The sequence below is a fragment of the Equus caballus genome, chromosome 8 (genome assembly GCF_041296265.1).
Source record: "Equus caballus isolate H_3958 breed thoroughbred chromosome 8, TB-T2T, whole genome shotgun sequence".
NCBI classification, from domain to species: domain Eukaryota; kingdom Metazoa; phylum Chordata; class Mammalia; order Perissodactyla; family Equidae; genus Equus; species Equus caballus.
Window position 1 is genome coordinate 64,959,798 of NC_091691.1, and position 12,029 is coordinate 64,971,826.

Sequence of the window (12,029 nt, forward strand, 5' to 3'; positions counted from 1 at the left end):
CTGAATGTCTCCAGAACTCGAGGTATTTTCCCTGGCCATCCCATGGTTTTCTCCCTCTTGGCATCTAGAGCATGTACTTTGTCTACCATTCATTTGATATTTATTATTGACTCATAACTGCTGATAATATGAGTTACAGAAAATCCTCCAGATTTGAGGACTTACGGTTTGCCATTTCTCATAGTGAGGATTTGGCCACCGTTGGGGGTTCAGTGGTTTCTGCTCCCAGCTCGGCCTCTGCCCAGCTTGGGGTGAGGCTGCATGCCTGAGACTGGCTGCCCCCACCCCTAGAACACCTTTCCTGGAAGTTCGCACAAAAGGCTATTTAATAATTCAGTTGAATGCATTTAACCGACACACTTCCTAGTGTGATCACAAGACTGAAGGACTGTCAACATCAGGATTGTCGAGAGTAGAAAAGATTTTTTGTGAGTGAGGAAGAAAGTTTTGAAGAAGGCTGTGTTTATAGGATCTCAAACTTGCCTTCTGAAATGGGTCAAGCATTGTGTATTTTTGTAAGCTCCTTGAGACTGGTGCCTTGCACATAGCGAGTGTAAAACAATCAGATGAACAAACAAAGTCTAAAGGAGTGGCTTGAAGGGACCGTGAAGGCAGATCCTTTATCTACAAGCAGCTGCCAGGCTGGAGTCTACTGCACCGTTTCATAGAACTATGCAACTGGTTTCCCTTTTTCCTGTCAAAGAATCAAAAAACCCTTACTTTCTCTTCTTATCTGATCTCAAGAATAAAAAATATAATTGTTTCAGGATTACTGTGAGCTCATGACAATATTAACAATGTGCCCTGGTGAGGTGTATGTTCCTTCTCCTTCCAACACGACCTCAAAACCAGGAAGCAGGAAAGCGCTGCCAGACTCGGGTGTAAATGAAGCCTGATGGGAGAGATGAGAGCGGCCAGAAGAGTGACAGCGAAGGGGAATTCAGCTACTGAGAGACCCAGCAGGTTCCCTGGGGCCGTGCTGGTTGGCTGGCTCCATTTAACCTTTGTCCACTGACTTCCCCCTTTCCCCAAACCTCAAAGGCTTGTTACCCCAGGTAGCCAGGACTCATGTTTTCTTCCATTTCTCTTCTCTATCAATTGCTCTGCTTTAGTCCTTCTCTGCATAGAGCAGGATGAGCCCTGGTAGGAGTGGAACTGGGGAAGGGGCCATCCTCTTTTCTTCCTCATAAGAAATGAAGTGAGAAGGAAGCAAAGAGGAGACAAGGTATGGTGTAAACTGGCATTCTTGATAGTAAATAGCCAATGAGCTCTTTGAAAGGCTCCCGTCTTCCTATAAGAGAGAAAGGCCGTAAGTTTGAATTGGTAGATAGCAAAGCCGCTCTTTCTGATGACCCCACTATGTGTACCCTTTTCCTATATCCAAAAAAATTTAAAAATAGCCACGGGAATGGTCAAGCAGATTTGTGTTGTTACGTTCCTGGGATTTCACTTCACAGGTACAGATTTTAAAATTTTCCCAAGATGGTCAAGCATGACTATGTACTAACTCTGTGGATGGAATGAATTGACTGTGTTTGGCAATAAAATTCATGTGCCGATCCAACAAAGGCAAACTTTATTTTTTATTTTCTGTAAAGCCCTGTGATGTCACGTTATTTCAGGATAGATTCTTGTTCTGTCTAGGTCCCTGCTTATCTGGAGCCTCTTTCAGGTGGGTATGTCAGAACCTTCAAGTTGATTGACATCATGTAGGTATCTTCTTGCCAGCTCCTCTGATGCCCATGTATGTTTTGTCTCCTGTCACCATTAGGCGGGGCAAGAAGCACAGCATCATCCTAAGGACACAGCTGTCTGTGAGGGTCCATGCCTGCATTGGTGAGTGACATCTGCAGAAAGGGATGCTTGCCATCTGCCCTCAGTGCTTAAACATGTGATGAGAAATGCCACTTACGGGAATAAAATATTCACTGTTATGCTGTTTACTTGGGTTAGCCCCTATCATGGATTGTTAGTTTTTAGTGAAGCAGTTTCTAGCAATAGTTTTTGAAACTCTGTTTATTCTGACTTTCTTGGCTGTTTGGCTAGTGAATAGAGCTCGAAGTAGGACATTGTCGATGAGGTTCTTTTTGGCAATGCTGGGAGAGATGAGGTTCTTCCTGGGGCTGTGCCAGTGTGAACCTCTAGGCAGCTGAAGTGACCTTCACGTGCCTCCTGGTGGCTCTGTGAAGCTCTCTGTGGGGAAGTGGGGTCTGAGGTCCCAGGTTCTGCTCAGGTTATTGAAAGGGAAATCTCATGTCAGTGCAGGACATGGCTCATGTGGATACAGAGCAATATGGCGTTGAGCAGGTGTATTTGTGGTTCAGAATGGCTTTCCTGTGGTCACTCAGGAACCCCACTGGGGCCATTCCTGCAGCCATTGATTTTTTGTGGACCCCCTGGTTTCCCCACCTAGATATGTGGGTTGAATGGCAGTGAAAGCAGTTATTTATGCTAAGCAGACAATCTCTATGTGCAGGGTTTCTAAAACTGTGGCTTGCTCTTCTCCTGGCATTGGGCCAAGTTGAGGCAACTATGTAATATAAAAAGAAAAAAAGACACTAAAATTCACTTTATGAGTAGGTGTTTTTCATATCTGAGTAATTTTGCTTTTATTTAATATACATTGTGGTCTTAATTCAGGCTTCTAATTAGGAGACCATAAATCATCCTGTTGAGGACCAGTCTGCACCTGTGGTGTGCTGTGCGTAGGTGGAGTGGAAGGAATCATTTCTAGGCCTTCCTTCTCCTTGCTTCCCTGTTGGAGACCCACAGATGGGGTGAGGGAGTGGCTGGGAGGTGGAGGGAAATCTGTGTGATTGTACTTCTTTTGGTGTTAAGTGTGGTGAGACTGCAAGTGTCTTGAGTGACAACCTTTGTCTGATGGTGGCCAGCGAGTTAATTGTGTAGCAGACTCAAACCTCAAGGGCCAGAGGATCAGGGTGTTGGGAAGGTTAATAATCTTGTTGGAAACAAAGTAAGGTCTGTAGGACCTTCAGCAACGTTGACCATTTGCTTCTCAACTACCTGTAGCACAGAGTGACAGTAAAACATGTATGGGCACTTGATTATATTTAATCAGTTGCTTTAATTTACTTACCTGCTTTACATTTTCCAAGTTATTTCATACATATAAGCCATGTCTACCTGACGAAAAGGCCTGTGACTTTGCATAAACTCTCTCCCACCCCTCATCTTGGATCTAAAACAAATCCAGGCACATACCACGCTAAACACTGTTGAAGCCAATATTGGTTGAAATATAGCTGATAACTAGTAGAGATTTGGGACATGAGTATGAATTGGTGTTTCCCAGGAATAGTTAGGCAGTGGAAAACAGATTTACACTAAAATGGGCCAGATCAAAATCCTAAGGAGCTAAGTCCTTTTGAGAAAATTCTCTCTTGCAGTATGAATTCAGGTATTTCAGTATATGAGATTTTCTGACCAGCTTCCATGTTAAAGGCTCACTCCATTAACTTATGTATTCTATAGTCCCATGAAATCCACTTAAAACACATGTCTTATTTCCATAGCATATGGAGCACTGGCAGCCACTCCAGCCCTCTGTTTCCTAGGACATGCATCTTCCTGCTCGAGGGGTTGAACTGGGTGCTTATGGGGTCAGTGTTTGTTCCCAAACCTCCTTATGCCAATTGTACTTATGATTGGAATTTTGTAACTTAATGAAATGATATGTGAATATTTTATAAACCGATTAAATCCAAGTGTAAAAAGTCACTGCTTTGAAAATTTATTGAATATTTTGGAAAAGATTCAAAATTAGTACAGAAGCATTTCTGTCAACGTCAGTGGGTTGTGACACCTATAAAAGGTGGGGGAATGTTGTACTAATATAGAAGGGTTCTCGTCTTCGCCAGTATCTTCAGTTCTTGCTTGAATTCAAAGAAACTGAGGTTGGAAATCATAAACCGTATGATTGGAATGGTTTACGAAAGAAGGTCCACACAGAATTCCAGTTGGTAGACCCTCATTCAGAGAAAGTCGAGGCCCAAAACAGGATGTGAAGGTGTGTCTCCTTATGTGCTGTAAGCCAGGTGTCCAACCATGCCCCATCACAGGCAACCAGGATGGTCAGTCACCATAGCTGCAAGTAAAAATAAAGTTTTAAGGTGTGTATTTTTCATTTTAAAAGGATTTTCTGCTTTAATCACTTTCACCATTGATTACCTCAGGCCTGAGTATGGCAGATGAGAGGGTTTGACTGTATAAATTAACATCAGCACCCAAGAGAGCAAAGTGTTTCCTTTGTATTAAAAAAAAGCTTTCTTGTTCCATTTCCTATTATTGGCAAGATCTGGAATAGATTTATTATAACAGCACTAAATATTATCCTTTAGAAGATGGAATGCGTGCATCACGTATATGAAGTACCAGCCCCCATTGTGACATACTCTTTCCCTTTCCAAATAGTGATATTAGGTGAAATTTCTTTGGGATGAAAAAAACCAAACCTGGAAAAGTCTTCAGTTGAAATGACAAAGGAAAACATGACAAGGGAGGGGGAAAAAACCTTTTTCATATCAGTTGTTTGAGTCGTTGTTTCTTTTCAAGATTATTTCCCCTCTTCACCATAAGAGAAACAGTTGAATTGTTACGGACGTTGGACGATGGCTTCTGTCTTAGGCCTAGCACTGTATGTGGCTCCCCTAGGGACGTTCCTCCCCACCCTGTGATCGGACTGGAAGGATCCAGGATCAGCTTTTGTCTCATGAGTTTAAAATGCTATCAAGTAAATTTCTCCAAAATAATGTTTTCCTCACCCTACATTCTCTTCCCCTTCATTCCTGTTTTTATTAAATATGGGAAAGTTTAGAATCCAGGACTGCACTTTGATGAATTGGAGGTGACATGCCTTTGGAATTCTCCAGTGTTAACTTTGGAACTCTTCACCCGTTGGGATGAGAGTGGAGTGGAGCTTTCATGGTTTGCAACTGAGCAAAATTCACAAAAAATGAAGGCCGCAGGGCCACTGCTCTGCTGGTCACGGCTAGCAGCCGAGACAGGTCTTTTCTGATATTGCAGCAGTTCTGAAGCATTTGGCAGGAGGTTGGAGTGAGATTTTGGTACAGAGAGAAGTCCCAAGCTTTTGTACCTCTATGTTCCTCCCCACTGTAATTTTTGCTTTGTTGCACACTTTGAGTATGACCATTTGATGTAACATAACGTGGCAAACAATGCATGACTTGCCATCTTAATCTATCTTCAGTCTCTCAAAAAAACAATGGTCATATTAAGGGCATGAACTTACTGATATGAATGAAAAAAAAATCTGTGATAGGCATGAGACGTCTGCATTTTATGAGGTTAACTGAGAAAATAAATTTTTTGGTCCCTGTAAGTGATCCTATTTCCAGACACCAGAAAAATGTGCAGAGGACCAACTGGCCCTGATGACTAAATCTCATCATGAAGAGAGAAGGAGTGGATGAATTGTGGGGTAAGGAATGGAATCGAGGATTTAAAAAAATAAGGTTTGAAGTCATTAGGATCTTGAAGTTAGTATCCTAGTGTTTTCTACCAGCTGACTTTGAAGGCGTTTGTTTGACTTACAACCTCTGTGCTTCAGTTTGCTGAAGCAGACCCTGTCTCCCATTAAGAAAATGAACTCTGTTGATTGATTCCCTGGGACCTATGAGGCCGACGCTTTCAAGTATCCAGTATTGAGTTAAACAAAAGGATAAAAAATTGGCCGAATATCCCGAAATGTCATTATGCTTGTAGTTGTGAAGAACAACTTGGCACGAAGGATCATTAGGGCATTTTCCCCAAAGCTATGAGATGATGAGGTCTGCCCATGAAGATAGAGATGGGGCAGGCAAAAGCTGGCAAGGTAGCTGAAATGATTCTCTCTCCATGAGATCAGTCTCATTGCTCATTAAAGGTCAAATCACAGGGATAAAGACAACTTTTAAAGGCAAGAAAACAACGTAGGAGAAGGCCACTTCGTCCATTGATGCAGAAAAGTAGTCAATTTCCAGCAACAGAAACATCAATGAAACAAGATATCAATATATCATTTGCAAAGCATTTTCCTCTTATGAGCCAAGTCATGCAGCTATGTGCTTTATACTGTACTGTTACAGCAAAAACATAAATGACAAAGTGGAGCATTTCTTCGAGAAGAACCTTCTAGTGCAAAAGTGAGTGAGGGGATTCATCTCATGTGGTAGCTGACTTAGAGGAGGTGGCTCCCTGGGGCACAGTGTTGAGAAGGATCCTGAGGCTGTGTGCAATCTTAATGGGAAAGGGTCCTGTAGCAATGCTGGCTTTCATTGGTGGTGATGGAGGTGGTGTGAGTCTGTGTGGTGTGGAGGACAGCTCAGGGGCTCGGGGTGAGGTGTAGATGTTGTCCAGTCCAGTGTGCGAACCCTCTCTAGCTATGGTGTAGAGGGCCCTGGGCAACTGTATTCAGAGGGTGGGGGAGTGGAGCTGTGATCCATGACCACTGACCCTTGCTTCATTCCCCAATCCATGTCTCAGGTTCTACCTTTCTTCTTGAGCCTGTGAATATGGGCATGGCTCCCCTGTCCTCTCATACCTCCCCGAGCTTTCTGACTGGGCCCAGTAGCACTCCCCCACCTCTGAGTGTCTTTTCCTTCTCTGCTCAGTTTGAGCTGGTTTCCTGTGGCCCAGCCCTCCTGGCCCTCCAGGGAGGCTCCCCTCCAGCTTCCTTTTCTGATGTTACGCTGGCCCCTCAGGTGGGCTATTGAGTGACTAGCCTTTGGAGCATTAACTGGATTCCAGTGTGTCTCTTACTGCCTCTTGACTCTGACCATTGGGAATTTCCACTAAAACTAGAGGTTTCCTCCTGGAAAGATCAAAATGCCTTTTTGACATTCTTGGGCCTAATAGCATCTGGGTGGTATTTTTATATTAGCTAATAGAGACGAAGAGCCTCTTAGCACTGTGGTGCTGAGATCCCTGGGGCCTGTGCAGTGAAGTGGGTTAGCTTGGGTGCTCAGCAGATGCTGTGGGGTCCACAAAGGTGCTGCTGGCCCTCTCTTGTCCAAGATGGCAGGTCCCTCACGCAGGTGTCCACTGTGTGACTGCAGAAACAGTAAAACAGGCGGTTTTCTGGCCAGGAGATCCTCCCAAGCCATTCTTTTTCCCCTCTTGGCTCCCCCACCCTGCTTTCTCTAACTCCAGGCTTTGACCTGGGTTTCCTGCTGATTCTGTCCTGTACTCCCATAGGAGGCCACTTCTGCTCCTGCCCTGCCTCTGCCACTGCAGCCTTGGGTTGAGGGGGGTTTCCCTCCTGCCTTGTCCGTGTCATCACACTGACCAAGCTCACGGTGTCCTGGCCATACTTTTCCCTGCTGGTGGTAGGTCCAGTGGGTCACATTTCCTATTTTCTGTCCCTTGATGTTGAGACCCACTGATTCTGCAGAAATCCAGGAGCCCATCTCCCGCTCCAGGCATCTCCTGCAGAGCCCCTTGAGTGGCTGACTGCAGCCTTGGCACAAGATGGGCTTGGGTTTGAAATCCTGAGTCTCCCTTTGTGGCAGGAGACTTCTGGTGCCTGCGTTTTTTTTTTTAAAATCTCCTCCTTTTTATACCCCGTCAAGTCTGTGACCCATTTTTGTCCAGAGTTCTGTTCTCTAGGTAAAAACGAGCTTTGTGGATTAATCAGATAAACACCTCCCATCATCTGTTTCCTATTAATCTGCCTCAGCTCCCAGGGGGCAGACCCTACAGAATGTCCACGTGTCTGGAAGGCTGTCGGGTCTGGACTGGGGGAGGTCAGCCTGTCAGCCTCTCTCCCCTCTGTGTGGGTGGCTCCTTCTAAGGTGCCTATCATTAAACAGTGATTGACAGATGTGCCTGCTGCAAAAAAAAAAAAAAAAAAAAAAGGGAGAAAGGATGTGGGAAGGATGTAAAACATACCACTAGGTTTGTTAAACTGCATGAGACTTGAGTGTTTAAATGCTGGTAACTATTCAGGTCTGTCACATATCTATCCACCAATGCTGTAACCTTAGAGTATGTAGATCAGGAACGATTTCCCACCAAAAATGAAAAAAGCCGCTAGAGAATGAATTTAAAGAAGGACCCTACCAATTGCACACATGCAGGTAAACATAAATACAAGAGGTGGATAAAGAGATGGAGACACACACCTGTGAGAGGGAGTTAGCAGGAGAACCTTCCAGATACAGCTGGAAATTGGCTCAGCCATGGGAATCAAGAGGCATCAAGAAAGGAAATATGGGTGTGAGCAAATGTGAATTGAACCACGGGAAAGAAAACAGATATGTGAGGGTCTGTTATGGCAGCTTTATTTCATATTTGTGCTCTGACCACTCCCCTCACTTTTACTTTATTTGAATTATTTATTCATCGCCTCTTTAGGACTTTGTTACCTTTTATCTCTAAGGATCTCCAGATGTTGGATAATAGAATTTGAGCATCACGTTAGAACCATTATCAAGCTGTTTGCTTTGCACTGGCCTAATAATTGCTTATGTCCTTAACAAGGAACATAAAATTCTGGCCCCCCCAAAAAAAATTGACAGTAGAGAATGCAGTCATGTTGGTGGGACACCTGTAGCAGACGTTACAAGTTCGGACCATGTGCTGGCAGTTAGACTCCAAAGTTGCTGTCCAACAGAACCTTCATTTATAGCCAGAAAACAACCCCTGGTAAGGAAACCACTGTGCTTTGCAGTGATTTCTATCGAGTGTCTCTGCACATCCTTTCCACTCACGGGTCTGACCTGCTTGTGAGGGGTCATGCAAGCCTTAGGGACTGGCTCTCTGCTCCTGTGGCTATCGCTAGGAAGACACAACTTCATTTTTGTCACGGAACAATGGAAGTGTGTGTCAGGAAACAAAATGCTGTCTCATTACTAGTAATTTTGATATCCAAAGGGTGTGGGAGCTGAAAAGTAGATGGATGGCTTGCACATGTCCTGCTAAATGGAGGTTCTTCAGGAATTAGGTGAGCACCCATGTGTTTTTCAGGTCTTGCTGAGAGAGTCAGAATGGATTCCTGGGCAGGGGGATTCTTTGGGTGTTTTACTGATTTCTGTTGTATTAGAAATACCTAATGGGAAGTATTTTTACTTGGGGGAAGAAAACATGTGGAAAGCATTTGAGGTTCAGCAAAACATGCAACCAGTGCAAGATTTAATTCAAAGGAGAAAAAAAGATGTTGGGGAGTTTGTTACAAGCGCTGTAGTCTCAAGTTCATATACTAGAGTAATGACAGACTAGCAAAGGAGAAAATTTAAAAGGTTAGCATAATTGAAATCTTGTTAGCATAATTCAAAAAGGGAAAAGAAATTCTGTTGTTAATTATACCCAGAGGTGACATGATTTATCTGTATCCTAGTAACTGGATTGTCATGGAGTAGGCAGGAAGAGGATCCATTTGCTGGGATTTAGGGAAATCTTTGGGACAGGTATAAGGCTGGGCATGAAGCTGATAGTTCAGTCGTCTCTCATCCTTTTAAAAAGACTCCACTTTAGATTCAGTGGTCGACCTAATAACACTCGAAATTAGGTAATATATCTACAAGTATTTCAAAAGTTGTAAAATGCTACAAAGATGATTAGTTTGAGAGGAACTCTACTAAAAAAACTAGAAAAGGAAATCCTGATTATTTGTCTGAGCCATTTAAAAAAAGTAATGGGAACCATGTTCACTGAATGACACCTTTGCAGTTTGGTCTTCTCCCACCCACTGTTTCACGGACCCTCACTACCCCTCCTGAGCCTTGAGGGGCTGAGAAAGGTGAGGCCCCGGAATGGTGGGCATTTTCTCAAGGCCACGTGCCTGGGAGGTGATGACACTAAGGCTTGAAGCTCTCCATCCCCTGACTAGTGTTCTTTGCACAGACTTGCTACGTCTCCTGTGAGGCCATTTTATATAGTCTTTAGCCCTTTTCTAAATATGTGATTGTGGAGACTGAAGCATCCCTTCTGGTTTGAAAAGTCTGAGAAATGCTGCCAAAACATCTACATAAATGTCTTTTGAAACATTTTCCCTAAATGAAGTTTCACCAAAGGATGGTTTTCCAGCTGAGTTCCAGTGTGGTTCACAGATTGCCTGTGGGGAAAGTATATCAGGGAGAAAAACGGATTTCACCCTTCAAGAGCTGACTGTGTGTAGTAATGCAGTTAAAAGCCCGCCCTTCTTCCAAGCCAGGCTGCCAACTCCTGTAGATGGAACTGGAGCTTCCACGTCCCTTCCATGCTTCCATCCTGACCAGCTGAACAGATGGCCTCTTGCTGGGGGCTTCATATTGGGAAGTCCCTGAAAACTAAGGCTCTTAGCTAATGAGAATTGCACGTTGTTGCCTCTAGCTTTAGAAAGGCCTGATAGGAACAGGAGATTCTGGGCCGGAGACCACGAGTCCTCCTGCGCCTGGTTTGGAGATCATCTTATCTGAGAAGATCTATGAGTTAGGGATTCTGTGCCAGGGAGCAGCCAGCTCTTGAGCATTTGAAGGTAGGCTGCTTCGTGCCCTGTCTTGCAGTTTCTGGCCCACAAAAAGAGACCCCAGATTATTTATTGATTGAAGAAAGCTGCTGAAATGTTCCTGGTACTACAAGGGTTTAACTTTAATGCGTTCAGAAATGAATTTCTTTGGTATATTCTCAGAAGAACAAAAGGCAGAAAATAGAATGTGAAGTAAATAGAAAGGAACAAAGCTGTGAAAGAGGGTAGAACGTCATTTTCAAGAGTGTTTCCAGGCAGGCTCTCGGTTCTGCGGGGTCTTGTGTGGATCTGGAAGTGCACTGCCTGTGAGGGTTGGTGGCATATGTGTGTGCTGGGCAGAGCAATATGCGTGGGGCTGGGGCACCACTTGCTGCCTCCACTCTGGGCTGTCTGGGGCCTCCGTGGAGCTGTGAGCATAAATCTTGGTCCTGAGGTTGGAGGTAAAATGATGGTGGTTTGGGGCTAACGGCCTGATACAAGGCTGCTCTGTGGAACAGTGCCAGCTTCACTTCTTTTGGGGACTGGGGTGGGATGCTGTTGTCCCCGAATGCAACAAGTTGATGACAGACTGTTGATGAGTGAAGGAAGAAGCAGGCGAAGCTTCATTTAAGGGTGGTCCATAGATCTTTCTGTGACCGTGTGGTAGAGTGTGACCCAGTGGGGAGTGTTGGTTCGCAGAGTGGGGTGCAGCCAAGGCCTGGTGGGTGACCTATGCAGGTGATGGTTTCCGTGCTGGTGTCTGACGCTGACAATTTTTTGAGAGGCCTTCTAGCCCACTGTCCTCTGTTCTTTGTCAGGCTTCCTGCTGGGTGGGCGAGGTACGCGCCCTGGGGTATCACCTGGGAACAGATGAAAGGAAGGAGCACGGGGGTTTAGGTCTGAGATTTTTGTCTGGAGGCAGATTAGCGTCATTATGAATCATGCTGCAGGGAGGACACACGCTGGCTTTGCTTTTTTGGGGTATTGTGCTGCGTCTGAGTCATCTTCAGACCCCCTCAGCCACTGTTATTGATCACCTGCTCTGTGCAGGGTGCCGAACACAGGGTACCCCATTTATCCTCCTGACACCTGTATCATCCTTACTTTACAGAAGAAGAAAGCGAGATTCAAAGAGGTTTGCTAGCTCCCCAGGGACACAGCTAAATGGCAGAGTTGGGATTCAAATGCACATCTAACTGTTAAATGGAAAAGTTCCATTTTGTTACAATAGGCAGTTTACTTTTTGAAAAGTTTTTCTTTTATCGAATCAGGAAGGGAAATTTCCACTGAGCACTAGATGCATACCCTTCCTACCAGACACCCAGCGAAGTGCTCCACAGATTTTATCTCCTTTAATCTTGACAACAACCTGAGTGGGAATCACCGTTCCCGTTTAATAGACCAGGAGACAGAGGCACTCAGTGGTCCGGTTGCTTGCTGGTGGTCGGGAGGGGAGGATGTGACAGAGCTGAGATTCACACCCAGGTCTGCCTGACTCCAGGGCGTTGTGTTGGACCTCTGTGCTCTGGTGCCCACAATAGCACTTGATGCCTTTGATTGGGAACATATTGTGTTCCCAGGATCCGGC

At 44.8% G+C, this 12,029-nt stretch overlaps 1 protein-coding gene across 40 annotated transcripts in view; it reads left to right on the forward strand.

Moving 5' to 3' along the window:
* Window positions 1-12,029, forward strand: part of FHOD3 (formin homology 2 domain containing 3) — a 455,074-nt gene that overhangs the window by 67,716 nt on the left and 375,329 nt on the right. For all 40 annotated transcript variants that reach the window (XM_070220968.1, XM_070220943.1, XM_070220944.1 and 37 more), the window contains exon 3: window positions 1,772-1,836. In XM_070220968.1, coding sequence (XP_070077069.1) covers window positions 1,772-1,836 — 65 coding nt within the window. The remainder of the gene's footprint in view (window positions 1-1,771; window positions 1,837-12,029) is intronic.